Source organism: Hylaeus volcanicus, chromosome 3 (assembly GCF_026283585.1).
Source record: "Hylaeus volcanicus isolate JK05 chromosome 3, UHH_iyHylVolc1.0_haploid, whole genome shotgun sequence".
NCBI classification, from domain to species: domain Eukaryota; kingdom Metazoa; phylum Arthropoda; class Insecta; order Hymenoptera; family Colletidae; genus Hylaeus; species Hylaeus volcanicus.
Window position 1 is genome coordinate 19,593,950 of NC_071978.1, and position 23,772 is coordinate 19,617,721.

Consider the following 23,772-nt stretch of genomic DNA (forward strand, 5'->3'; position numbering starts at 1 on the left):
GAAAATATTCAAACCGAGCACAGAAAAAAATTGAAGCACACATTTTCCAAATAAAGAAACGCTGATTAGAAAATATACCAACCGAGAAAGAAATTCACGAAGGCCTTCTTCGACCTTGCAAGTACTCCTATGTAACTCCTTAAATAAACTTGCCAACCAGGCTCGACCAAATTTGTTAAAACGCCAATTTTACTGGAATATTTTCATCTGGATTAAAGTAGAAATTGGCGAAATGGTCCAGCGCGCGCCATGGAAAACCCGTGCAGTTTTTCATCGTTCGACGTTCATCGTGTCGTCTTTAGAAAGCATACAGGTAAATAGCGAGCGCGGATAATATCGAAGCGGTGCTAGCGGTTAATGTTCTGTGACGTTCGAACGCGATACGTCCATGTGCGACCGGATTCCGCGATTGCAGCGACCGTTTCATCGGAGCAAAAGTGCACGCGCCGGCGTGAAACAATAAGCAGCTGTTGCATCGCGTGCACCGGTGCATTCCAATTACCGTGGCGCTACAGTCCGGCCCTAACGTTATCCTTAACTACTATCCTGCGCCGCTGCGTGCAAACGCAATTAAGAATCGTCGCGCGGACCGCTCCATTCATGGCTTCGCGCGTACACCTCCATAAATATGTGGACGTTTACCACCTTCGATGAATAATTAATACCCAACGTAAATTATTACTACGAAGCGTTGAATTCTATTTCAGATGTGTATTTAGCAGCATTTAACGAGCTGAACGCTACACCGCCCATATATGGGTGAGACAGAGCTTTTTACTAAGAAAATTCAATAATTAATTTTAAAGGCTAGGTGCTAATGAAAAGAAATCTGGATAGAGTTCGTAAATTTTGACGAGAATACAAATGTAAGTGACACGACAAATGTTAGATTCTACAGTTTTCAATTGTCTCGAAATAAAATTTTGGCCCTGTAGACATTTCCAATGTGAATCAGTCTGGCTGTCAACGTGTTTATAATATTACATCGTTTAATATTAAAGTTTTTAGCGATATATCCAATTTCATAGAGAAATTGTGAAAAATTGATAATTTTTTACTGTTACTTATAACTAGACTGTGGATGTTTATGCAAATTCATATTTTCTCAGATACCATCATTTATGTAGAAGAATTTGAAAAAATGTTTGAAAAACATTTGAAAAACATTTATAGCGAAAGTATATAGCTAATATACCTAGATGATACCTATATGGTGCACCTATAAGATATTACAAAATAAACGTAAAAAGTAAAAAAATTGGTAACTAGAATACTACTAAAATGAAAAGAAAGTTGAATAGTTTTTCGTAATTGCCAGGTGAGACATTGAATAAACTATTCATAAAATATATTCTCTAATGCAACATAAACTAAATAAAGAAATGAAATTCATTAAAATTATTTTGAAATCAGTGACAGAATTAATGGCCAGAATGTTATTAGAATTAAAATAAAATTGAACTGTTTTTCATTGTTACCAGATGAGACATGGAATAAGCTATCGATAAAATACATTCTCCAATCATAAACTAGATCATAAACTAAATACAGAAACATAAATGAAAATCATTAATAGAACAGATTCGTTACTTTTCTTAGATACTTATTCCAATTGAGGACATGTCCACACACTTATAAGCGGGGGTGTACGTTGGAAACAAGGATTCCTTTTTTACTCCCTTCTTCACTATTGTCTGTGTTCTGTGGAATCCCACAGGCAAAGGTTCACTACTCATACGCAAACGGAATAGTAATCGACGCATTATTAGTTGAATGCCGCCGTAATCGACGAGCACCGTTTAGGTTGAAATTACCGCGCGTGATTGGAAAATATAAATCCTTTCTCACCTGTTACTGGGAACGGTACCTTCAAGAAAGTCGACTTTCTAAACGCCCCGAAAGAAGATCGGTTTTTCGACGTCGGAACGGAAACAAGAAATATATATCAAAAGGATTAGGAAACTCGTTGGTATTTGGAGCAGAACAAGCAAATGATTTAACAGTTTAGGAAGTTCTTCGGGAAAAATTGAATAATTGCTTCTTATGAATATACTATGTATACATAAACTACGTCAAGTACAAATTTTGGGAATTTTGTATGTTTAATATTGTAATTTTAATTGCTATTTTAAATGTTAAATCTTCAAAATTTGTACTCAACGTAGCTTACCTTTGAGTTATGAAATTAAAGAAATGAATATACTTAGTTAAAGAATTAATACAGTAAAATGTGTTTGATTGAATTGAATTATTCTTGAGCAAGAGTCAACGAATAACGTCATGCAGCTTGTTGAACCAAAAATGCATCTTACATTTGAAGAAATTTACGAGTAATAATTACTTTCGTTATCTTGCATTGTAAACTGAAACGACACGTTGGTTAATGAATTTTAAAATGGTTCGATTGTCGTTATATTATTGGTGTTATAGTAAATTTTAGAGTTGCGTGTACTATTAATATTTTATTTAGTATATTTGTGAAAAATGTATTCTCTTCAATTAACAAAGTATTAAAATGACATTTCGAAAAATAATATGACCTATTCGTCTCATATTATATGAATATTACTAAATTATATTTTAGAAGAATAATTAGTAACTCTAAAAGAAATAATTCTATCAATGAATTACAGAATTGTCTTCTATATTCAAGCTGGATAAAATTAATGTGTTATATCTATTACATAAATACATAGTATTATATTATTCTTCGTAATTATTTAAAAAGTGAGAATGAAGTATTCCCAGAAAAAAATTTGTCTTCCAAAGTATACAATACACTTTCCCTTCCGGAAAATGAACATCTAAAATCGTTTACAAGTCAGCCTAATCTCCATTTATCTAAACCAAAAAATACATACAAAAAGGAAATGATTCATTTCTCTATCACAAAGGCCAGCATCAAGTACATTCCTGTACTCAAAAAAAAAAACCATTAAAAAAGAGCCAGCAATTAAAAACGAGGAAATGTTCGCAGGATAACGTCAGAAAAGCTTCGCCAAATTCGGAACCAGGACTGATACCCATAAATAATGCGCGAGAACTACATCAAACAAAGCGAGCGACACGCTTCCCGGCCACGTTCTCCTCGCGATCCACGGCGGAAAGATCACGTGAAAGGGATAAAGCGATAATGGCGGCGCAATCGTTCGGGAATAGATTTGCTGCCATCGAATTAGCGGTTGAAATCGACTGCATCGCCGTTTACGAGGCGCATCCACGCGTACGCTAAGCGTTTTACTCGGGTCAATCGTCGGCGAGAATTCCGCGCGATCGCCAAAGATGAAAAGGTGTTCGTGCAACAAACGGGGTGAAAGTAAGTGACTGGCGTCAGTGTAGTCCGGATTGAAACAACAAAAGCCTTGAGTGCGCCACGAGCCGCGGAGTAACACGATGTTTCGTAAAAGAGCGCATAGCGTTAGGCGGTATCTTATCAGAGGCGATTCCTGCAATTCTTGAATTAATAATGCAATTACTTAATTCCGCTGACGACCTGTGTACAATGATTACGCGTGGAGGCTTCTGAATGAGTTATATCTGTATATACGAATGAACACGTAAAATTTGAACAGGTGTTATAAAAATAGCCTGAAACTCGATCTTTATAATATTAATATTGATCGATTGATTAGTCATCGGTTATTAATAGGGATGCATATCAATTCCTAAATGTAATTAAATAGTCTTTAGTAATTTTTGAACGTATCTTGAAGGTTTCTTAAAAAAATTGAGAATTGCCGGTTTTACGACTATTTAAAGTTTTGTGCTACCTCTTTTTCAATCAACCGGACTGGTCGAAGGTTGAAAATGAGTTAAATTGATGAGTTTATGAGATGAATTTGAACAAAAATTTTGTTAACAATTTCTTTTGAAGTTGTTTTAAAGAAGTAGCTCCGTTTACCTTCTTTATAACTGAACTTACAAAAAGATGGAGAAATGTAGATTGGCGGAATGAAAATGAATTAAAGTAAATACTAATCGCCGATTCGCCTTAAAATTATTTTCATTCGGTCAATTTAAATCTCTCTATCTTTTTAAAAGTTCCACAGAGAGGGCAAATAGTGTTATATTTTCATAATCTTTACCATTTTTTAGATAGTAGACTCCAAAAAGTGTCCGAGTAGACCAAATTCTCCACCCGATAATAGCTGTTTTGGAAATGTAGCGTCTTTCTTCATCCAACTAAGAAAACATCTGTCTGTAGTTCCCGACAAACGAATTCTCTTCCGGTCCACTAAATACTCAACGTTCCTCATTTTTTTGCACGAACCACGTTCGGCTGTTGATGACCCAGGTTCTTTGATATGCAAATGAGTTACCTCGCTCTCAAATTTATCGAAACTCGACACACAAGCGGATGCTAACGAATCGCTAATCGCTCACTTTAGTCTCCTCTGGTTGATTTCTTTACTGACTCGTTCGATGCAGTTGTTTACAAGACCAATGCGGTCGAAATAGTTGAAAATCGTTTCTCGCGAAACTCCCAATATTTTCCATATCGACTTCGCTGTTAAAACCGGTTTCTTTTCAAGTATCGCACGAAGGACATCCTTTCAAGACTTGAAGAACCTCTTAGAGCAGATTTATCGTCGCAACCAGATCTCCGGCTCTAAACATCGTAGAAACCAGTATAACGTCTCGGAGAAAAACACAGCAGTTTGGGCTATCGGCTATCGCATTTTCTCCTTGTTAGAGCTCACAAATTGCGAAGAGATACGCTCGTTGAAGCATTTACTTCGAGTACGTTATTTGAATGCTCGAATCTTACTTCACGCGGCGTGTAACTCGCTGGAATAGGATGCGAAAGGGCAATAATCGTTTGGTGCGTTACTTTCGACTCGCGTAATCCTGGAAAACCCCGCAGATTAGAAAGCGGGTAAAACTTTCCTGTGAAATTGCTATTATCTGCACTGAGAATTCTTACGGCGATATTGCGACTGGGAAAGAGGTAAGGAACTACGGTAGAAATTATTTTTGTAAGTAGCAGTGGCGAATTAATAATTTCAGTGACTAACATAATCATGAAAATACTTTTTTCTTTTTAATTACTTTATTTAAGGTCACATAAATTACGGGGTTATTAGTGACCACGTCAATGATTACAATTTAATTATAATTCATTATATTTTGACTAATTTGAGGAATCCGTTGTTGTTTTTAAGGATTGTCTTGCATACTATTTGAAAATTTAAACTCTATTCGATTGTGTTGTATTCCCTGACATTACGTTTTTAGATTTAACACGTTTTTTAAGTTAAGTTTAAATCACAATTTTGATAAACTTACACAAATAATTGTTACCAACATTTTGTATTAATACATATATTCAACATAGAGCTTGTGTTATCGATTGACATAAGCATGATATGTTAAATTAACTAAAAGATATTGGTGGACAGTTTGGGAGATGTGATTTGTGTTGAATTGAACACAAAATTTTCAACGGTGTGTTCAATGTTGACTGGCTTTAACACGTTGACTGCCAGACAAAAATTCTTAAAAATTTCTACTAGGATTGAATATTATTTAGACTATTGGAGACTACATAATGAAACATTTATCGTGGTGTATATTTTCGTGACTTCGTCAAAATTCATGAATTTCATTTAAATTCATTTCTTTTGTTACTCAACATTTATAATTATTTGTTTACTATAGAACTAAAATAAATTTGGTTAGAACTCATGAACTTTGATAATGTTATACAAATAATTCCTGTGACAAACGTTACATTAGATTTCAATTGTCTCAAAACAAATTTTTATTCTGCCAGAACCGTTCGAATATACATTTATGTGGCAATTAACGTAATAAACAATAGAAAATGTTAGTGATGTAAGTAACGATTCGACCAGCAAAGAGATAACCATCGCCAAATAATATCTCCAAAAACCGAACGAACTTTTCAACCTAATATCTCATCGGAAACCCTGTATAAGCCCTGGCTCGGTCGCGAACCTGACAGTGTCCTTCGCCGATGAATTAACCTGGTTACTCCAGTCCAGTTTGAAAAATCATTCGTATTTAACGGATCGCAGCTATCCGCGTCGCTCAATCATCTCGCGAGAGAAGAATGGTAACGAGAATCGCTCTCCCGGCGACACACGCGTCCCTCACAAATCTCCTCGGAGTTCCATGTCCCTTTGGCCTGTGTCGTACGAGAACGTCCATCCGTCTGGCCGTTCGTACGTTTCTGTCGTTTCGTCCTCGGTAACGCGAAATTTACAGCGGCCATTACGATCTGATATTCTTTGTCTTGTCGCTCAAACGCGTCCACTTCGCCCCGCTCAGCTCGGTGGCGCCTTTAAAATACTTTGTCGCCGCGAGCACTGCGCGAACACTGCTCTTACCTCCCGGGGATTCACGGCTTGCGAAACGATTTGCTCGCCTCCTGTCTACCCTCGCCCCCCCTAGAGATAGCTCTAATGCGCTAGAATTTGCGAGAATGAGTCGCCGTGCGACTTCATTTTCCATAGCGTGGCGCAACGTCCAGCTGGCACACAGCGATCCCTCGTCTTGCGAACGATCGACGAGGAACCTCGTTGACCCTTACTACTGAATCACACGACGTTGGGGACAGAAATGGGCAAAACCCTAGGCTTCGAATTAATCTGAAGTTCGTCGATATGTTTGTCTCGTTTCTTCTTTTCAACATTTTACAAAGAAGGAAACGAGACAAACACATCGGCAAACTTCAAATTTATTCGAAACCTTGGGTTTTACCCATCTCTGGTTCAGGACTCCGCGAGGTGAAATATTTAAGAGATTTTAAACCAAAAGGGGTCGGTGTTATCGTAGTGGGCACTATAATGATATTATCTTTCGCATTTAATGATTCAGTAAAGACAGGATACGTGCAAAAAAGGATTGACTGGGTAAATGCAAGATGACTATCCCTACCACTGGGAGAGGCTTGGTGCGCGGCGACGAAGAGTGTAAAGGTCGATTCAGACTATACGACACGTACCGGCAACGACACGACAAAACATTAAAACACGCGTTTTAATGGAACTATTCACACTATTCCCGTTGGCGGAACGTTCAGGTCGGTGTCTGTTAAGTGTGAATAGTTCCATTAAAACGCGTGTTTTAATGTTTTGTCGAGTCGGTGTCGGTACGTGTCGTTGCCGGAACGTGACGGTCCGGGTCGTATAGTCTGAATCGACCTTATTATGATCCTAATATGATTGATACGCTTCTGCCGATTGCTTTTGTTTTCCTCGGACCTCTAACTCTTTTACTCTCTGTCCTTTTCTACAAAGGGTCCGCAAAAGGGTGTCGTTGATAATAGACTACACCAGAAATCAAATAAATCCAGCACTAACTGGACCCGAGAGCAAAACTCCTAACAATAAATCAGATAGCCAAAGACTAGAGTTTAAACAAGGATATGAGCACTTGCCTCGGCGAAATGTAAAAATGGAGAGGTCTGATTTTTTCATACGCTTTCCCTGTAGAGGGTTCGTTAGAAAAAGAAACCCAACAAATGATACTGATACTAATAATACGTTATTAGGTGCCGTTTGTCGTTATACAAATAAACTGGCGTTAAGCGAAAGCTTCTATTGTCATATGCTCATCATACGTCTTTACGTCCAACGAGATATGTTCAAAGTAAACGAAAGCATCTTTCAATCAAGCTTACACCTACGGAACCGTGTAACCTTCCCTCTATCCTTCGTTCCGTTCAAACGTGGAAGCTACACAAGGCTCATAATTGTGCAACTCGCGTTTCAGTTCCATTTCACACGGAGAATCGTGAGAACTCGCGTGCTTTTGAGTTCCTTAGAAGTCGCTGCTTTCTTTTTTCTTCTTGTTTTTATTCTACCTTCGCTCCACCGATCGCCGCGTTACTTTCTCGATGGGAGCCGAGAAATATCAAGGGGCGATCGACCTTTGAAGTTGCCTTTCGAAAATCGGATACTCTCGCCTTGCCGAAGCCTCGACCTCGCTCGATTTATCTCGGCCGTAGCAAACGTACGATTATTACGATTTGCGTCAATAGTGACCACCCACGTGTACGCACCGCGCGCTGATTAATGCCCCCGATTTCGGCCTCTGAATCGATCCTAGATCGTAGATCGGCGGCTCGACACGCAAACCGGCGTCACTTTTGCCGCTCGCACCGCTCGATCGTAACGGTTGTGCAAGGCCTCGCTCAACGACTTTTCAGACCTCCGTAAAATGGCCTTTCTATTGATATTTAGAGATGCCGTTGATATTCGTCAACCAGTAACCATAGTCTCGGACGGTTTAGTCGAGCCGTTTCGAGACAAGGTGTTTCACGGATTTAACGAATATTTCAGCCGTTCTTTGCATAAATCGAATAACTCCATAAATCTAAAAGTTGAGAAATGCGATGAAATAAAGTACATTGTACGGTATGTAAAATTAATAAGAAAGAATAGACAAAAAATAATCGTCAGTTATGTTAAAATTTTCATGTGACTGGTGGAGTTAATCGATTTGTGCAGTGAATAGCTCATTTAATGATGGGAGGAGAATTATTATGATTAATTTTCAATTTTAAGAGAAAGTTAAGTTAGTTTTCGATTTTTTTTTCTACAAAATAATTGCGTGGAATTCCAACATAACGTGTAAAATTGTAATGCACAGAAAAGGGTACAAAGAAGGTTTACGTGAAGTGAAAAGAGATTCTAATTTATGCTGTCATTTCTACAGTTTGTCCCACATCATATTAGTATTTCTTCAATTATTCTATGGGCATTTGATTATGTTCCAGTTTCTAAGTTGAAGATACTTCTTCAATTGTCCAAGTAATTGTTAATAGTTGTCATTCACCACTTACTTCCCATTCAATTAATTACAATTTAGTATCACATTCCCTGAATTCGTTATCTTCCCATAAATTAGTGCTACATCAATAACCAATTCTCCACCGAACATTTCAATTAAAATCATCAAAATAAAACCCAAGTCTCCCCTCACACTCGCAAAATTATTGCACCACCTTTCCCGGATGGCAAGAGTCTCGCTGCAAACGTTCCCGAAAGCATTCGTTTGATAAACCGATAAACCGGTGGTCTCGTTAATACTCGAACCACCCTCGGAAATCGGCATTGTTTTGCGAGACGTTGTAATGATCGCGGTATTGTCCCGTATGCATGTAAATCCGTGCACATCGGTTGAAAAGTTCGCCAGAGAACAAAGGGGGAGTTAGGAGACACCTGAGTAACATGGCGAATGGTTTGTCGGCGCACTTAAACATTTTTTCGCCGGCATAATACAGCGAATTCTTTGGTCGGCTGGCCCCGAAGCTACGCAACCCACGTGGGGTGAAAGAAGGGGTGAAAGGGCAAAAGGGGACAGTCCGCGATGCGGTTCCAGGAAAGCCGAGAAGGCCGCCGCTGTTCTTTCTCGTTTCCACCAGAAACAATCGGAACAATGAATTTGCGATGAAGAATTTAATCTGATTCGATTGCACGTACCCGGCGTCTAATTAAATTCAAGGACGTCGACTGTTTTCTGCCGATCTGCCACGGAAACTGTATCGTGTTTACAACGACACCGGGACGCATTATAGAAACTGTTAAAAAAATGAATGTTTAAGTCTATTCTAAAATATTTGGGAAGGTTATTGAAAGCATCGCAATAAGTGACATTATGTTTTTAATTTTTTCCAAGTTCATAAATTAATGTGTTTTTGTAGATAATATAGACAAGTATTATACATATTTGTGAATCACAAGATCGAATTAAAAACACTGGCAGTCAGTGCAACGATTACGATGGAAAATAATGTACATTTTCTAATGCACCTCTATAAACTTTATATCACGTCTATAAACTTTGACAGACCCATTTAGATTTGTACGTCTTCCTAAACGCTCGAAGGATTTGATTAAAATTTTACACGACGATTAACTTGACCCAGATTGAAATCCCTCCGCCAGCGGTCGAATTCAGTCGCGGTCGCGCGTCTCATTCAAGGACTGTCGTTCGTGAATAGCAACCGCGGAGATTTTATTAATATCGTCGCAATTTTCTTTTCCCTTTATCGACAACGCTATTCCTACCGCGGTACGCCTCGTAATCGCGAATTCAGCGTTATGCAACAAACGCTTTTAACGTTTCAATCGTCGCGCGTCTCGCGAGCTTCTTTCTGATCTATATCTGTACTTCAAAGACAGACATCGAGTCCAAATTTTGGAAATTTAATATTTTAAATGGGGAATGCAAGTATAATATTAGATCGAGTGACTCGACGCATTCATTCGCATTGGGTTATGTTGAATAAATGAAACATTTAATGTTATTAGGTGTAACAATTAATTTGGTACCTTTATATTCAATTATTAATAACTGAACTGCGGATCATTATGCAAAATAAAGTATTTGTACCTAAGTAGGAATTTATTTCACTCTGCAAATATTGTAAGATGAACTTTACTTTCGATCATTTTTTGTATTATTGCATACTGTGTGCATTTGAAAAAAAAAAAATCTCGATGGTACTTAAATAATTTAATACGTTATTCATGAATGCTTGATTCTTTAATTTTAGATAATTCAGCTCTGAGGTAAAGTGGTCACCGAGTAATACTCATGTAAACAATGACAACGCTGCAACTTTGTTAAATTTTAAATATTTTTAAATACAAAATTCGCGACATATGCACTAGGAAACGCTCTTTCGAATACCCTTAAACATATTACCAGAAAATTTTCCGGTTTATTAAAAACAAATTCTCAAAGTGTACAAAGACGGTTTACGTGAAAGTAAAAAGAGATTCTAATTTACAGTGGGTGTAGAAAGTATCCGTACACCGATCAATTTCCAAAAAAACTATGTAAAATTGTAATTTATTAACTTATTTTTTATAAACAATGACATTCTACATATTCTCGGAAATCTCTAGAATAGATAGATTACAAAAAAGAATAGCTATTTATGTAAGTTGCGAAATTAACAAGAAAAAAACAATTAATCGATAGAAATATTGAAGCAATAAGTATTCGCGCAACCGTTTAATTTTTAAAACTTCATTTAAAAAAAAAGAAATTTATATTAATTTAGAAGTATATAATACTTCCTTCGGAAGATTTCTTTTTGATTTTATAATTATTGTAACTTTTCTAAGCATTAAATTAAGTAAATTATTAGTTATTCGAAGTAGGATCTTTTTCCATTCCTCTATTAGAACCTTTTTTAAAAGTACTTTACTGGAAATTTGATGTTTTCTAATTCGTACGGAGCAATAAACTAATGTGTTTACGTTACAAACTCTACTGTAAATGGTTTGTCATAAGAATCGTACAAATACTTATTGCTTCTATACTTTTACCCACTTTTCCCATTTTTTTGTTAATTTCACAAATTATATTAACTAGTAAATGTTGTTTGGACTATATCTATCTTAGAGACTTCCAAGAATATGTAAAATATTATTGATTATAAAAAAAGAAGTTAAGAAACTACAATATCACACAAAAGTTTTTTTTGGAAATTGATCGGTGTACGAATACATTCTACACCCACTGTATGTTGTTATTTCTACAGTTTGTCGCACATCACATTAGTATTTCTTCAATTATTCTATGGGCATTTGATTATGCTCCAGTTTCTAAGTTGAAGATACTTCTTCAATTGTCCAAGTAATTGTTAATAGTTGTGTCATTCATCACTTACTTCTCATACAATTAATTACAATTTACACCTCTTTCGAACTGCCTCAGGTATTCTTCCACCATTAAGACGGCCCTGAATGTAAAGTAAAGGTCACACATTTCTCTTTCATTCAAAAAGAAATTGATCAAATGATACCAAGTCTTTTATGTATATTCGGATGCTTCCAGTCACACAGCGACTCTTGGTTGCTAGTTACTTTGTTGGACCGCGATCGTCCGCGTTGAGAAACGCGTCAACCCGTCGCGGAGACGCCTTTCCCGCGATGGAGCGACGAGGAAAGCGCGATCGGGGCGGAAAAAGAGCGAAATAAAGAAGAAGAAGTCGAACCCGCAAAAGTCGTGTCGTGGAAACGAGCCTGGGTGCAATTACTACGAGAGGCTGCTATCCTCGGACCAGGAACGAACGACCAACCACGCCCTCGCTAATGCGAGACCGGGACAGGATTTCGAATTGCCTCGGCAAGGACATCAACTATATACAACGCCCGACACAAAGACCGGCTAGTGAGATTTTTTAATTACACCCTGTTTACGCGGTCAGCCGCGAGAGTATGCCCGCCCTGTCAGCCTGGCATGGTCTCGCCGACTCAGACGGCCTATCTCCAACAGTCAGGTTTATGGTGCACCAAACACTCATGTCCACGCGTCCTTCCTAATTCGATGTGCTCATCTAATCATAAACACGAGAGAGTTGAAGTACTTTGGGGGATTTTTTGAACCATCAGGAGAGACTACAAATTGGGAAATAATTAATATTGATGCTGGGAGTAACGAGATTTTTTGAAGAATTGGTTACATTTGTACTTCCTGAAAATAAAAAATTTTGTTACATAGTAATAATTGGTATTGATACTGGAACTACCAAGGTCTTTTGAATGATACTTGAAAGCTACGATGGGGCAATAAATGGTAGCATAATTAATATTTTAAAGCTTCATTTTTAAAGCTTCAGTTGAAACTAAACGTAATAAACTAATAAATATTCACACGAAACTACCGAGGTCTTTGTCAGAATTTTGTAAACCTTCAGCTCGGACTAAAAATAACGGATTCTCAATTAATATTACCAATAACTAGAACTATGACGATTTTTGAAAGAGTTGTTGGATCCTCCAACTTGGACTAATAATTCTGGAATAATTAATATTGATACTAAAACTACGAAAGCCTCTGAAAGAATTTTTAATAATAGTTGATTTTGGTACCTGATCTACCAAATTCAACACAATAAATAAGCATTATGAAAGTGGTACAAGCCCGTCTCTCTGAAAAATACCATTTTCTATAAATACATCGATTTTTTCCATAAAAAAGTTTCATTGCCAAGGATGCAATGTATCCAGCACTCCTGATTCAGAATTTGAATTACCAAGTGTTTTCATAAATGATCTGCAGATTTTATGCATTCATAGCGTACACTATTGCGCGAAACATGTAAAAAACATACAGAATGCATATATAATAAAATATATGCTATTAATTCAAATAATAATATCAATATATTTCGTTTTAAATAAATGTACATTCTTTTTAGTCATGCCTTAACCATCATTTATCATATTACCTTACATAATGAATGCATAAAATTCGCAGTTTATTCATAAACATTTCATGTTTTATAATCTCCAATTTACTTTGGATTTTACTTTGGATTAAAGAACCAAGTAGTTTAATAAGCTTTCCTTTACGCAACAGAGTGTCCTTGCAATAAATACACATGTCTCATATTCGTCATTTTGTTCTCACGTTCGAAATAAAATTGTACAGCGTGTTCAACTTATTGTACACTTGTTCATCATTGAAATTCGTAATACGACGCATCATCGATCACAGAAACCTTCGCGCCAGCCCGAGCAAAAAATAATTTACCAGAGACAGAAGAACTTAATTATAGTCGGGATTTCCACGCTGTGTTTGCGATGATCAATTGCGTGCAAACATAAAATAAAATGCAAATTTAAAGCGCTTTGAATGAGAAGAGGGAACATTTTCATTTTAATAATGTACTGAATCTGTAGAGCACTACCTTAAGAGGAAACACCATCTTTCGTGCAGAGAAAATGCTAATATGTACTTGGGAATTTTTTCTGACGATATCGAATGCTTGGTACATATGTTATTATACTATCAACGATGTTTCTATCAAGTTTTACATAAAAATGTTGACACACATAGAAAATGTAAGCATTTTGGGATAAATTTCTCTAACCTTACTAGTCAGAATTGAACGAATTCAGAATGATTGGAGACTAAACAAACGTCGTCATCACTGTATGCATTATGTAAGGGATTTTCAATAATATTTAAAATTTTGGCTGAATGTGTTTTAATATTTCTAAAGTGTAATGTTTTATGAATATGTATAAACAATTCTTTTTGCACTGTAAAGATGGTACTTCTTTTTTAATTAGAGTAGTTAGTGCGTCCAGTTCGGTGTTACAATAGATAATATTAACAATGACAAAGCGCAGTTCGATAAACACTGTGTTACTAATAAGGAAAGTTACAAGAGAACATTTGAAAGATATAAATGAAGACTTCGACAAGACACTCTCGAGCGATGCTAAAATAAGACAAAAATATGACCACGCGAGAAATGAAGGTCAACAGCGCAGAGTAGCGAAATTTAGATACATCTAATATGTGAATATGGTAATGCAACATTCATGTAGTCGGGGCCTTATAGAGCTCTTTCATGAATACATAAATCTGTTACAGAACATACGCATTAACCACTCCACGAGAACAAAAAGAAAAAAGAACGTCAACGAGACAATACAAACAACAAGAAATGCTTGATATAATTAATTCATGAAAAACAAAGACACACTAGACGATATTCTTTGTGAAATTAAGTTGTTTATGAAATTATTTTTCACGCAGGCCTTCAATCCGTGAAATTTCAAAAATAGGAATGAAATTTCCAAAAACAAGAAAATAATTATAATAATTATTTATTACCTCATCGACTGATAGCGATTGGATACATGATTAAATTCAAGAATATTTATTATTTTGATGTATTGAAATCATTTTCTGATTAATGTTTATATACTATTTTATCATTCATATAATGATGGGAACAAGAACAAAATATAAGAAAATATTAATTGTCATATCAAAAAACCGATTAATCGGCTACCAATCGGTATAGTGTTAAGATATTTAATAAAATATACTGAAGAACAAAACAGAAATGCCAAAGATGTAAACAAATTACAAAACAGAAATTATAAGATGTTTACAAAATTGTATATTATTAATAGCGAGGCATTGTAATAAAAATACTTAATAATAGTTGCAAATTTCAAGTCTGAGAATTAACTAATGGCATCTCAACATTCATGCAAATGTTTTAACGTGAATCTCCATTTTAAAACAGTTTCTTACGTTTCCCGAGCAACAGACTGTCTCGTAATTTAGCGAGTTGCTCGATTTCCCTTCCTCGATACCAAAAGCAAACAAGGAACGAAAAACGCCTATCAATTTTCGTTAACGACGCATAAAACGGTAACGCAAAAAACAGGTTGAACATATCAGTGTCACGTTGCACGTGAACGAGTCGAACAAAAGTTTCAACTGATGAACCGCAATTACTTCTCTACTAGCAAGGTAAATAAGCTGCGAACGCGAAATTACCGGGCGTGTAATTATCTGTTATTTGCAAAATGCCGTCGGCAAGAAACAAATAATTTTAGAGTCTGCATCAAGCAGAGTTCATCGTCGTCGAAAACGAGATAAAAACGAATCAATTAATCGCTCTCTCCTATCAATTCTCACGCGGTGTTAAAGCTGTTTCTCGTGCACATCCCGAGATAAACCTTTTATACATCTTGAAAATAATCCGAAAGGCCACCGTGGACGTTAATAAGAAGTTGTTGCTTTACGAAGCTGGAACACATAAACGTGTTTCGAGAAACATTCAAGATCCAATGAAATCGATTTCAACGTTCAACGTACGAAAGCAATCTTTATTTTCGAGCGAATTGTCGGCTTGACGTCGTTTTGAGCATTTTTAGTAACGCAAAGGGGGCCCTTCGGAGTAGAAGATGTCGTTCGATAAAAAATATACTTCTTTTTAGGTACAATTACAATAGAGGAATAATAAAACATATGTGTATGAATGTTTCAGAATCTATGCAAGCAATTTGAATGGTAAATCTAAAGTCTACAGTTTTATTTGTTTACATTTCCATTCTTCTTTTTAGACTTCTTACTAGAGGCTATCAATATTAATATATAAAAGATTAAAAAAATCAAATGGATATATAAAAAAAAATGTTTTAAAATAAACATGTAAAAGGAGTCTCTTTCGAACAAGAAACTTTGATTGAAACAAGAAAGATATTTATTATCTGAGAATTACCTATGGCATTATTTCTATTGAAGTTATACGAAGTTAATAATTAAATTTAAAAGATAAGGAATAATGTATACAAATAAAATTAAGCCGTTATTAATAGAAAATTACGATTTAGCACAAAAATATTTAGTTCAAAATAATTAGTCAAGTGTATATGTATATAAAATTAAATTGTTATAAAATATATATAATATTAAATATTATCAATGATGAGGCGAATTTTATAACTTTTTGTCCAACTTTTAATTTCATATTCTTGTGTGTTTTTTAAGAAATTCTAAAACTATACTCTTTCATATGTACACATATTGTTACCTAATCAATAAATCGTCACAAAATATTTACATATTTTTAATTTATATTTTATGGGTTGCGAAAGAAATCACAATCATAAATGGGGCGAATGAAAAAAAGTTTAAGAAGCCCGGTTCTAGATTAAGTACTTTGCTAATTATCATCATTAGAGTAGCTAACCATAAACTTTTAAATATCCATCGTTTTCTCGATCGCTTTCACATGTATTTAGACTAGCATCGATCGTTTAATACGTTTCTAATCAAACGGCAGCGTAAAAATTGACCGCAGCTCGTAAATTCACGAGCAAGCAGTAATCGGTAATTGCAACGAAAGAACCGCGGTGAGATTAGGGTTTTCTCAATTAGCGCGCAAATGCCTAGTTATCCGATGAAATACGAGCAGCACTTTCGCATAGTTAAATCACACCCTGCGTCCTGTTGGCGAGCTAGTGAAAATACCGTGTTTTTCCACCGTTTTTACCGCAAAATTTTCCATTGCCTACCGGCCGAGTAAATTTCTCGTGCCTGACCATTGAGAGTTCAGTGGTAGTAGATTCGAAAGTTAGCCAGCGCGACCGTCTCCGACTGTTTGTGTCTTTCTACGACAGGGACGTATCTAGTTACACAAACTGGGACAATGCGTACGGAGTAGCGAAATTGTTTCGTCTGCGACATACGAGGCGAAGAAGGCTTAGAAATTTCAATGTATAGACAATGTATAGACTAGTGATTGCAAAACTTTAATAAATAAAATTGATAATCTGAACTATACTGTAAAATAGATTGAAATACTTTCACACCTTTGGTGTTCTGTTTTCTTTTGACATTGATTTTCCTTCATTCATGTGTTATTTCTAGCCCATGTTTCTGCACAATCCTATTCTAATCCATAATACTAATCCAAAGTCAAATTTTAAAGAGTTAAAATAGGCGTTGCATTATGGATGTATTGACTTTTCCGTATTTGTGAATAATTGTTGATTTATAATGAAAATGTAACCGTAACGGAAAAATCTGAAATAATTCTGAAGACTACATTAGGTTGCCCTAAATGTGTGCCTAAATTTCCGTTTCAATATAGTTGAGTAGAAACTTATCTCTTTTCTACTGCAATCTTGTAAATAATCACATATGGTTGCCTAATAAATATACGTATCCATTCGAATATCGCTCTAATATGGGATGAATGGAAACACTTTTGTATCCAAGGTGTACCAATGTATTCAGGATTAAGTATCCAAATAAAATGAAATATAAAAACGCAGCTCAAATTGTATATCTAACCCTGGTACCCTTGAACTGATTAACAATTACTGGACACCGTTTACCCAAATAATAATAATGAAAAATTAAGATGCTAACCACCCAGCAAATTGGGATGAATAGAAACACTGCTTTATAGTAAATGATCAATTAAGTTTTGGGAGCCTAATAAATTCTAATCTAAATGTATATTAATAAAATATAAAGACAGGTACAACCATGCATAATTGAAAAGTCATAAAATGAACTATAGGTAACCTTACTGCAAGTGATACAAATTAAGCAACAAAACATTTTAAATTTTCGTTTCTATTAACCCCATTTTACGATACATAAGTAATAAAATTTCTTTTTTTTCGAACATAATTTTGTTCAGAAACAAGACCTTCGCGTGAGAAGTAAAAACACTACATAACGATCGTCTGATTTTTAACCTTTAATTGCACAGTTTTTTAATTAAAAGAAATACATTAACATTTATGCTTTTGAAATCAATGACGTCGTTTTTTTTTATTAAAATTGTCTATTGACCAATTATCAGCACAAATATTCTCCACTTATTCGCGACGGACTTTGTTAAGCAACGCAACATTGTATATCTTGGATGATTTATTACTGTTAATTATACAGTACATTGTACACTGACGCTCGACAAAATGAAATTTTTCCACGGATTACATCATTACATTTACGTGCAAATAGATAATCGAGCGAAATGACAACAAAAAAAGAAATTCGACCTTTCGATTAAGATTTTCTTTTTTTTAAAGTTAATCGCAGATAATTGCGACGAAAAAGTCAAATTTCTTGCTATTTAATAAAGTTTGTAAGTACAAAGTTTATGAGAATTCTGTACAATGCGAAGAAAAAAATTCCGAAGAAGAGATATATTGAACAAACTTATTTTAAAGCGACAAAAAAGTATTCTATTATAAAATGTTGACATAGATTTCTAAAAAAATTCACAAACAATTGTTAATCATTTTTCTGGTCAGTGAACAATGTAGTTTGTAATGTATATTATGTACGAAGGAGAAGTAGAAACAATCAGTGTAAATTTGTCTAAAGAGGGTAGATAACGTGGGTTAAAATGTAATAACTGAAATATGTTTGATACGGCTCTCGTACAGGAACATGAATTAAGAAGGAAAAAAAGGAAATAAACATTTAGTAAAATATGTACATGCATTCTGCTATTTAAATACCTGATCCAAAATATAAACATACATGTTGCTTGCCATATTCGAAACAAATATAACAGCATGCAACGTCTAATAAAGTACAATTTACTCAATATAAATTTCAACAAAAATGTATGCAATATAAAGGGTCTCGGCGCTTAAATTAGGTCCTTTGCAATATACAAAAAATGATTGTGAGTTCTTCAGAAAGAACTCTCGATCAAAGAGGCTCCAAGTAAGGGATGAAAATGTTCATATTAAATAAAGAATGCTTACATTCAAACAATGTCAAAAATTGGCTTCAAAAGAATCTACACCTCCTTTGCAGAATGTATGTATCCCCAGTGAAACAAAAAAACACCAGTTACGAGACAAAAGTATTATGCAAGGTAATTGCCGCATTTAAAACACCTTTTCTCGGAATCCCGCCTTTTATTCATCATACGCATAGATATTCAAAACCGATAAATTTACCGCGCTAATTTGCAAACGCATCCCGACGAGCGCAGTCTTACTAACTAACGAAACGACGTACAACCACGCGCAACAATTTGGATCACCGTAGTGAGAAATCATCCGAGTCTTCGTTATAATTCGAGATTCTCGCCGGCAGACGAACCGTTAACTCGTTCACGTACCGATGTTCCTGCTCGTTATCATCGGCCGAACAGGCCCGGGATAGCATTTCACTTGTAAAACACCCGCTGTTTCTAAAGTGGCGCGGTCAAATTAATTCTAATTACCGTGCGTACGCCGCGCGTACAAATAGTTCTGCTTGAAACATGAGCCGCGAGTCGTCATTGGGAATCACGCGAAATCCGTTATATCATCTTTGCTGCTTGCATCCACCGCAAACATATTCAAGAAACGTAAATTAAACATAAATGTTTCACGTTATGGAAAATCAAACGTTACACGATGGCTCGACTGACTGTTCGCATTAATTTAATTAAATCGCGAGACAAATACTCTTTACGTAATATTTTTCTGCTATAATTTATTTAATACTATTCTAAAAATGTGGTACACTTCGATCATTTCTCAAAATTTTACCGATTAATTATACTCTTGTATTTAACTTCATTCGTTTAAAAAAATTCTGCTATATGCTCATACTTTCCTATTTACAATTTATTTACTAATATTCTAATCATTTAATGAAATTCTATAAACTACCTATACTGCTATAACCAATTTCCTTTCATTTAATCGCATTCTAATAAATATCATCCACATACGTTCTGTATATGTATATTTTCCTTAGCAGCATATGGCATAAATTAATAAAATTCGTAATTGAAACGTGACATTCTATTAGGTTGTCCGAAAAGTTTCTTTCGTGAGTTGCATTCAATTATTTTCTGTGGCAGTGTTTATATAAACAGACAATCTAATTTCTTAGACATCGATGCTGTAACAGTAATGAAGCGAAACGAATCGTACACAATTCAGTAATGTAACATAAAACATACAATATTGTGTATATATTAATTATTAATAAAACGAAAGAAACTTTTGGGACAACCTAATATTTGTGTAAATATCAAATGTTATTCAAATATTAACAGAATATTAAATCTACAACGTATATAATAAAAACTAATATTGCACTTTTTACTCATATTTCGAATAACCCTTCGAAAAATGTAGTTCGAAATTGGCGCGTAATTTGAACTGTATTAGTGTCGCGCGAAAGGTATTTGACGGGGACAGTTTTGGCGCCACTACATTCCTCTCGTATTCCACGGTTCGCACTCGAAGCACGACGATTGGAATACGTACACCGGTTCGACACGATTTTCACAAATAAAAAGGTTTTAAACAGGCATTCGTATGCTTGACGTCACTTCCTAAATACAAGGACGTAGCTACATTCTTTCGCAATTGATTAACGTAGTAACACACTGACATTTATCTTTCTTAGAAAATTCTAATTCTATACGTTCTATCATTAACTACCTCTTAGAGGTTACTTTCGTTTGTAGTCGGAGTAAACGATTTATGAAGTATGTATTACGAACTCAATTTTGCCTTGAATTGTAAGTTTCACTGAAATTATAATTTCTATTTATATAGAAATATTAATTTTTAAATAAATAAATTATTATTTAATACTGTCCTGGTAAGCATTCAATTCATCTTTATTAGATGTTTTAACCACGATACTGAATGGTACTCATCAGTAATGCAAAATGTTCGGTTCTATGATGCATTAATTAAAACATATTTTGAGAAATAGCATGATATTTGAATTTTTGTATAAAATAAGTATTTAGTAATACTTAGTTCGAAGTATACAACTTTTAAACATAAACCGTACATGTACACATGACATCCGGGTAGGCTACATTCGCCTAATCTAATGTGGGATACGTATTCCTCTTACCCTTAAAACCGAAGCACGTGTTTTTGAGATTACCTTTATCATAAAACAACTAATTTCATCTATTTGATTCTTAAAATTGTCACAAGAATGTCGTCATAATATAAAATTGTCATAGTATTCCTCTAAACATTTTCTTTTAATTGTAATACATGTAGAACCGAATACTGTCTTATTATCAAGAAAAATCATAAAACCTAATGACTCGTAATAAAGATGAGTTATCGATTAATAATTGTTCACCGAGTATCAGTCTGAATTACTAAATTTAGAAAATAGATGCGATGCCATTTAACATAATCTCTAAAGAGAAAAAAAGTTTAACGGAGATTCGTCAACTTCGAAAGAATGTAACCACGCATGTAGAACCAAATATTTTTTTATTATCAAGAAAAATCATAAAACCTCATCGTGACTCGTACTAAAGATGAGTTATCGATTAACACATTGAATGCCAGAAAAATATTCTGATTAATAGTTTCTGCTAAAATGAAATATTATTTAAACTACTGGGGGCTGCATTAATGAAACATTAATCGTCGTAATTATTTTTGTAACTTCATAAAAATTCATGAATTTCGTTTAATTTCATTCCCTTTGATGGTTGACTTTCAGAATTAATTTTGTCTAGTTCTTCGGTGAAAAGCACTGTCACCCGTATATGGGTGACATGGCGATCAACGTGTTGATACTTGCTCACCGAGTATCAGTCTGAATGACTAAATTTAGAAAATAAATGCGATGCCATTTAACATAACCTCTAAAGAGAAAAAGAGTTTAGCGGAGATTCGTCAACTTCGAAAGAATGTAACCACGCGCCGCACACGCGAGCCAAGGGACATTTTGTTCGGCACAGTAAACAAAAACAAGACTCACCGTTTCCACCATATCGAAGCCTCCTCCGTACACCATCTCGTCTTTGCCGGTGTTCTCCCGTAGTATCTCACTTTTGACAGCTGCAACTCCGTCTCCGTCAAGGGTTACTGCCTCCGCGAGCTGCCTCGAAGGGTGGTCAGTCGATCTCTCGAATTGGAGAGGAGAGATCGACCCGTTCGCTAAAGCGGCTCCAGTATCTTCGCGCGAATGAAACGCGCAACGCACGATCCCGTTTCTAATCGTCCTCTGGGCCTGTCTTGTTTACGTCGAGTCACCTAATCGTTCCTTGCCTTCACCTTGTCCAGTGTTGTTCCTTACGTATCGTTCGTTCTGTTTTCACGCGTGGTTCTCGAACCTCCCTCGACTTCTCGAGGCTTTCGTGTGCCGCGTGCGACTGACTGACTGACCGACCGACCGCTGAGCGCGCGACCGCCACGACACGAACTTCGAATTCGAGCGTGCCGAGCACACCCGACCGCGGCCGAGCGCCGCCGAACGAGCGATTCGACCTACTATCGCGCGTCAACCGCCTTCCTTGCAAAATTTCTGACGATCCCTCTTCACAGACACCTTCCACAGGACCGATACGTATTATCCCTGTCCGTCACTCGGTTATCTCTAATGATTTCCTCTTCCTGCCTCACTGTATCCCATTTCTTAGCACTGCGTATCTTCTGTAATCTCGTATGTGCAGCCACCACACACACTCACTCCGCGCACTTGCGTGTTTTTAAGGTTCCGTTAAATTGCAAACTAATTGATTTTGGAAGAGTTTCGCGAGCCGACATTCACCCAGGATGATTCAAGAATTCTAAAACGAACGTGTCCTATGTCTGTTGTGTCGATTTATGCGCGTCTCGTATCCCGAGTCACCTTTGTATGACTGATCCGTGGAAGCGACGCGGGACGAGTTCTTCGTTCATGCCGACTCCGCGACCTACTAAGGATTCACGCGCATGCGCGCGGCGTCTTCCCTGTTTTTACCGAACGGCGCGACATACAATTTCCTTAATAATTTACGATTAAAATCCGACACGCTGGAAGAGATAAATTCCACGCACGAGAGTTCCAGGTGAGAAAATGAAACCCGTGATTATGTCACGGTGTTGTTTATTGTTGGCAATCTCGTTTCGACGTGACGATTAACGAATATGTTGATATTCGTATATGAAGATATTCCTCGTGGACGCAAAGAAAAATGTATATTTAGATTAGATTGTTTAAAAATACTTATTAATGTTCTACGATACTGCCAGGGTTGATACTTACTTTTTTGGTAGATACGTTGCAAATGGTGAGATATTTATGAAGTAAAATTATATAAGTATTAGGTTGTCCCAAATGTTTCTTCCATTTCATTAATAAGTAATACATAGACAATATTTTATGTCTAATTTTACATTATTGAACTGCGTACGATTCATTTTGCTCCATTACTGTTACAACATTAGAGTCTAAGAAATTAGGTTGTTTATTTATATAAACACTGCCACACAAAATAGCTGAGTGCAAGTCACGGAAGGAACTTTTGGGACAACCTAATATATGGAATTATAAAATTGGTTAAATGTTGTTTATTTTTGTGGTATCCTTGCTAGCGTGTAAAAATAAAATTTCCAGAATATTCATATATGAAATTTATTTCAATATGTTGGTCTTATATTAGATGTATCTATTGTACATTAAAAAATGTGTTTTCATACTATAATACAAGTATTAATGAAAACAATAAAAAATTTTACTGTTAAATATCTGATTAGG

At 35.7% G+C, this 23,772-nt stretch overlaps 1 protein-coding gene across 5 annotated transcripts in view; it reads right to left on the minus strand.

Moving 5' to 3' along the window:
* The window catches only part of LOC128873253 (DNA-binding protein D-ETS-4), a 159,180-nt gene extending 136,291 nt beyond the window's left edge, over positions 1-22,889 (minus strand). For all 5 annotated transcript variants that reach the window (XR_008456375.1, XR_008456374.1, XR_008456376.1 and 2 more), the window contains exon 1: positions 22,012-22,889. Coding sequence is in view for 1 of the 5 variants with exons in the window: in XM_054116688.1 (XP_053972663.1) it covers positions 22,012-22,047 (36 nt within the window). In the remaining 4 variants the exon portion in view is untranslated. The remainder of the gene's footprint in view (positions 1-22,011) is intronic.
* Positions 22,890-23,772: the final 883 nt, after the last annotated feature.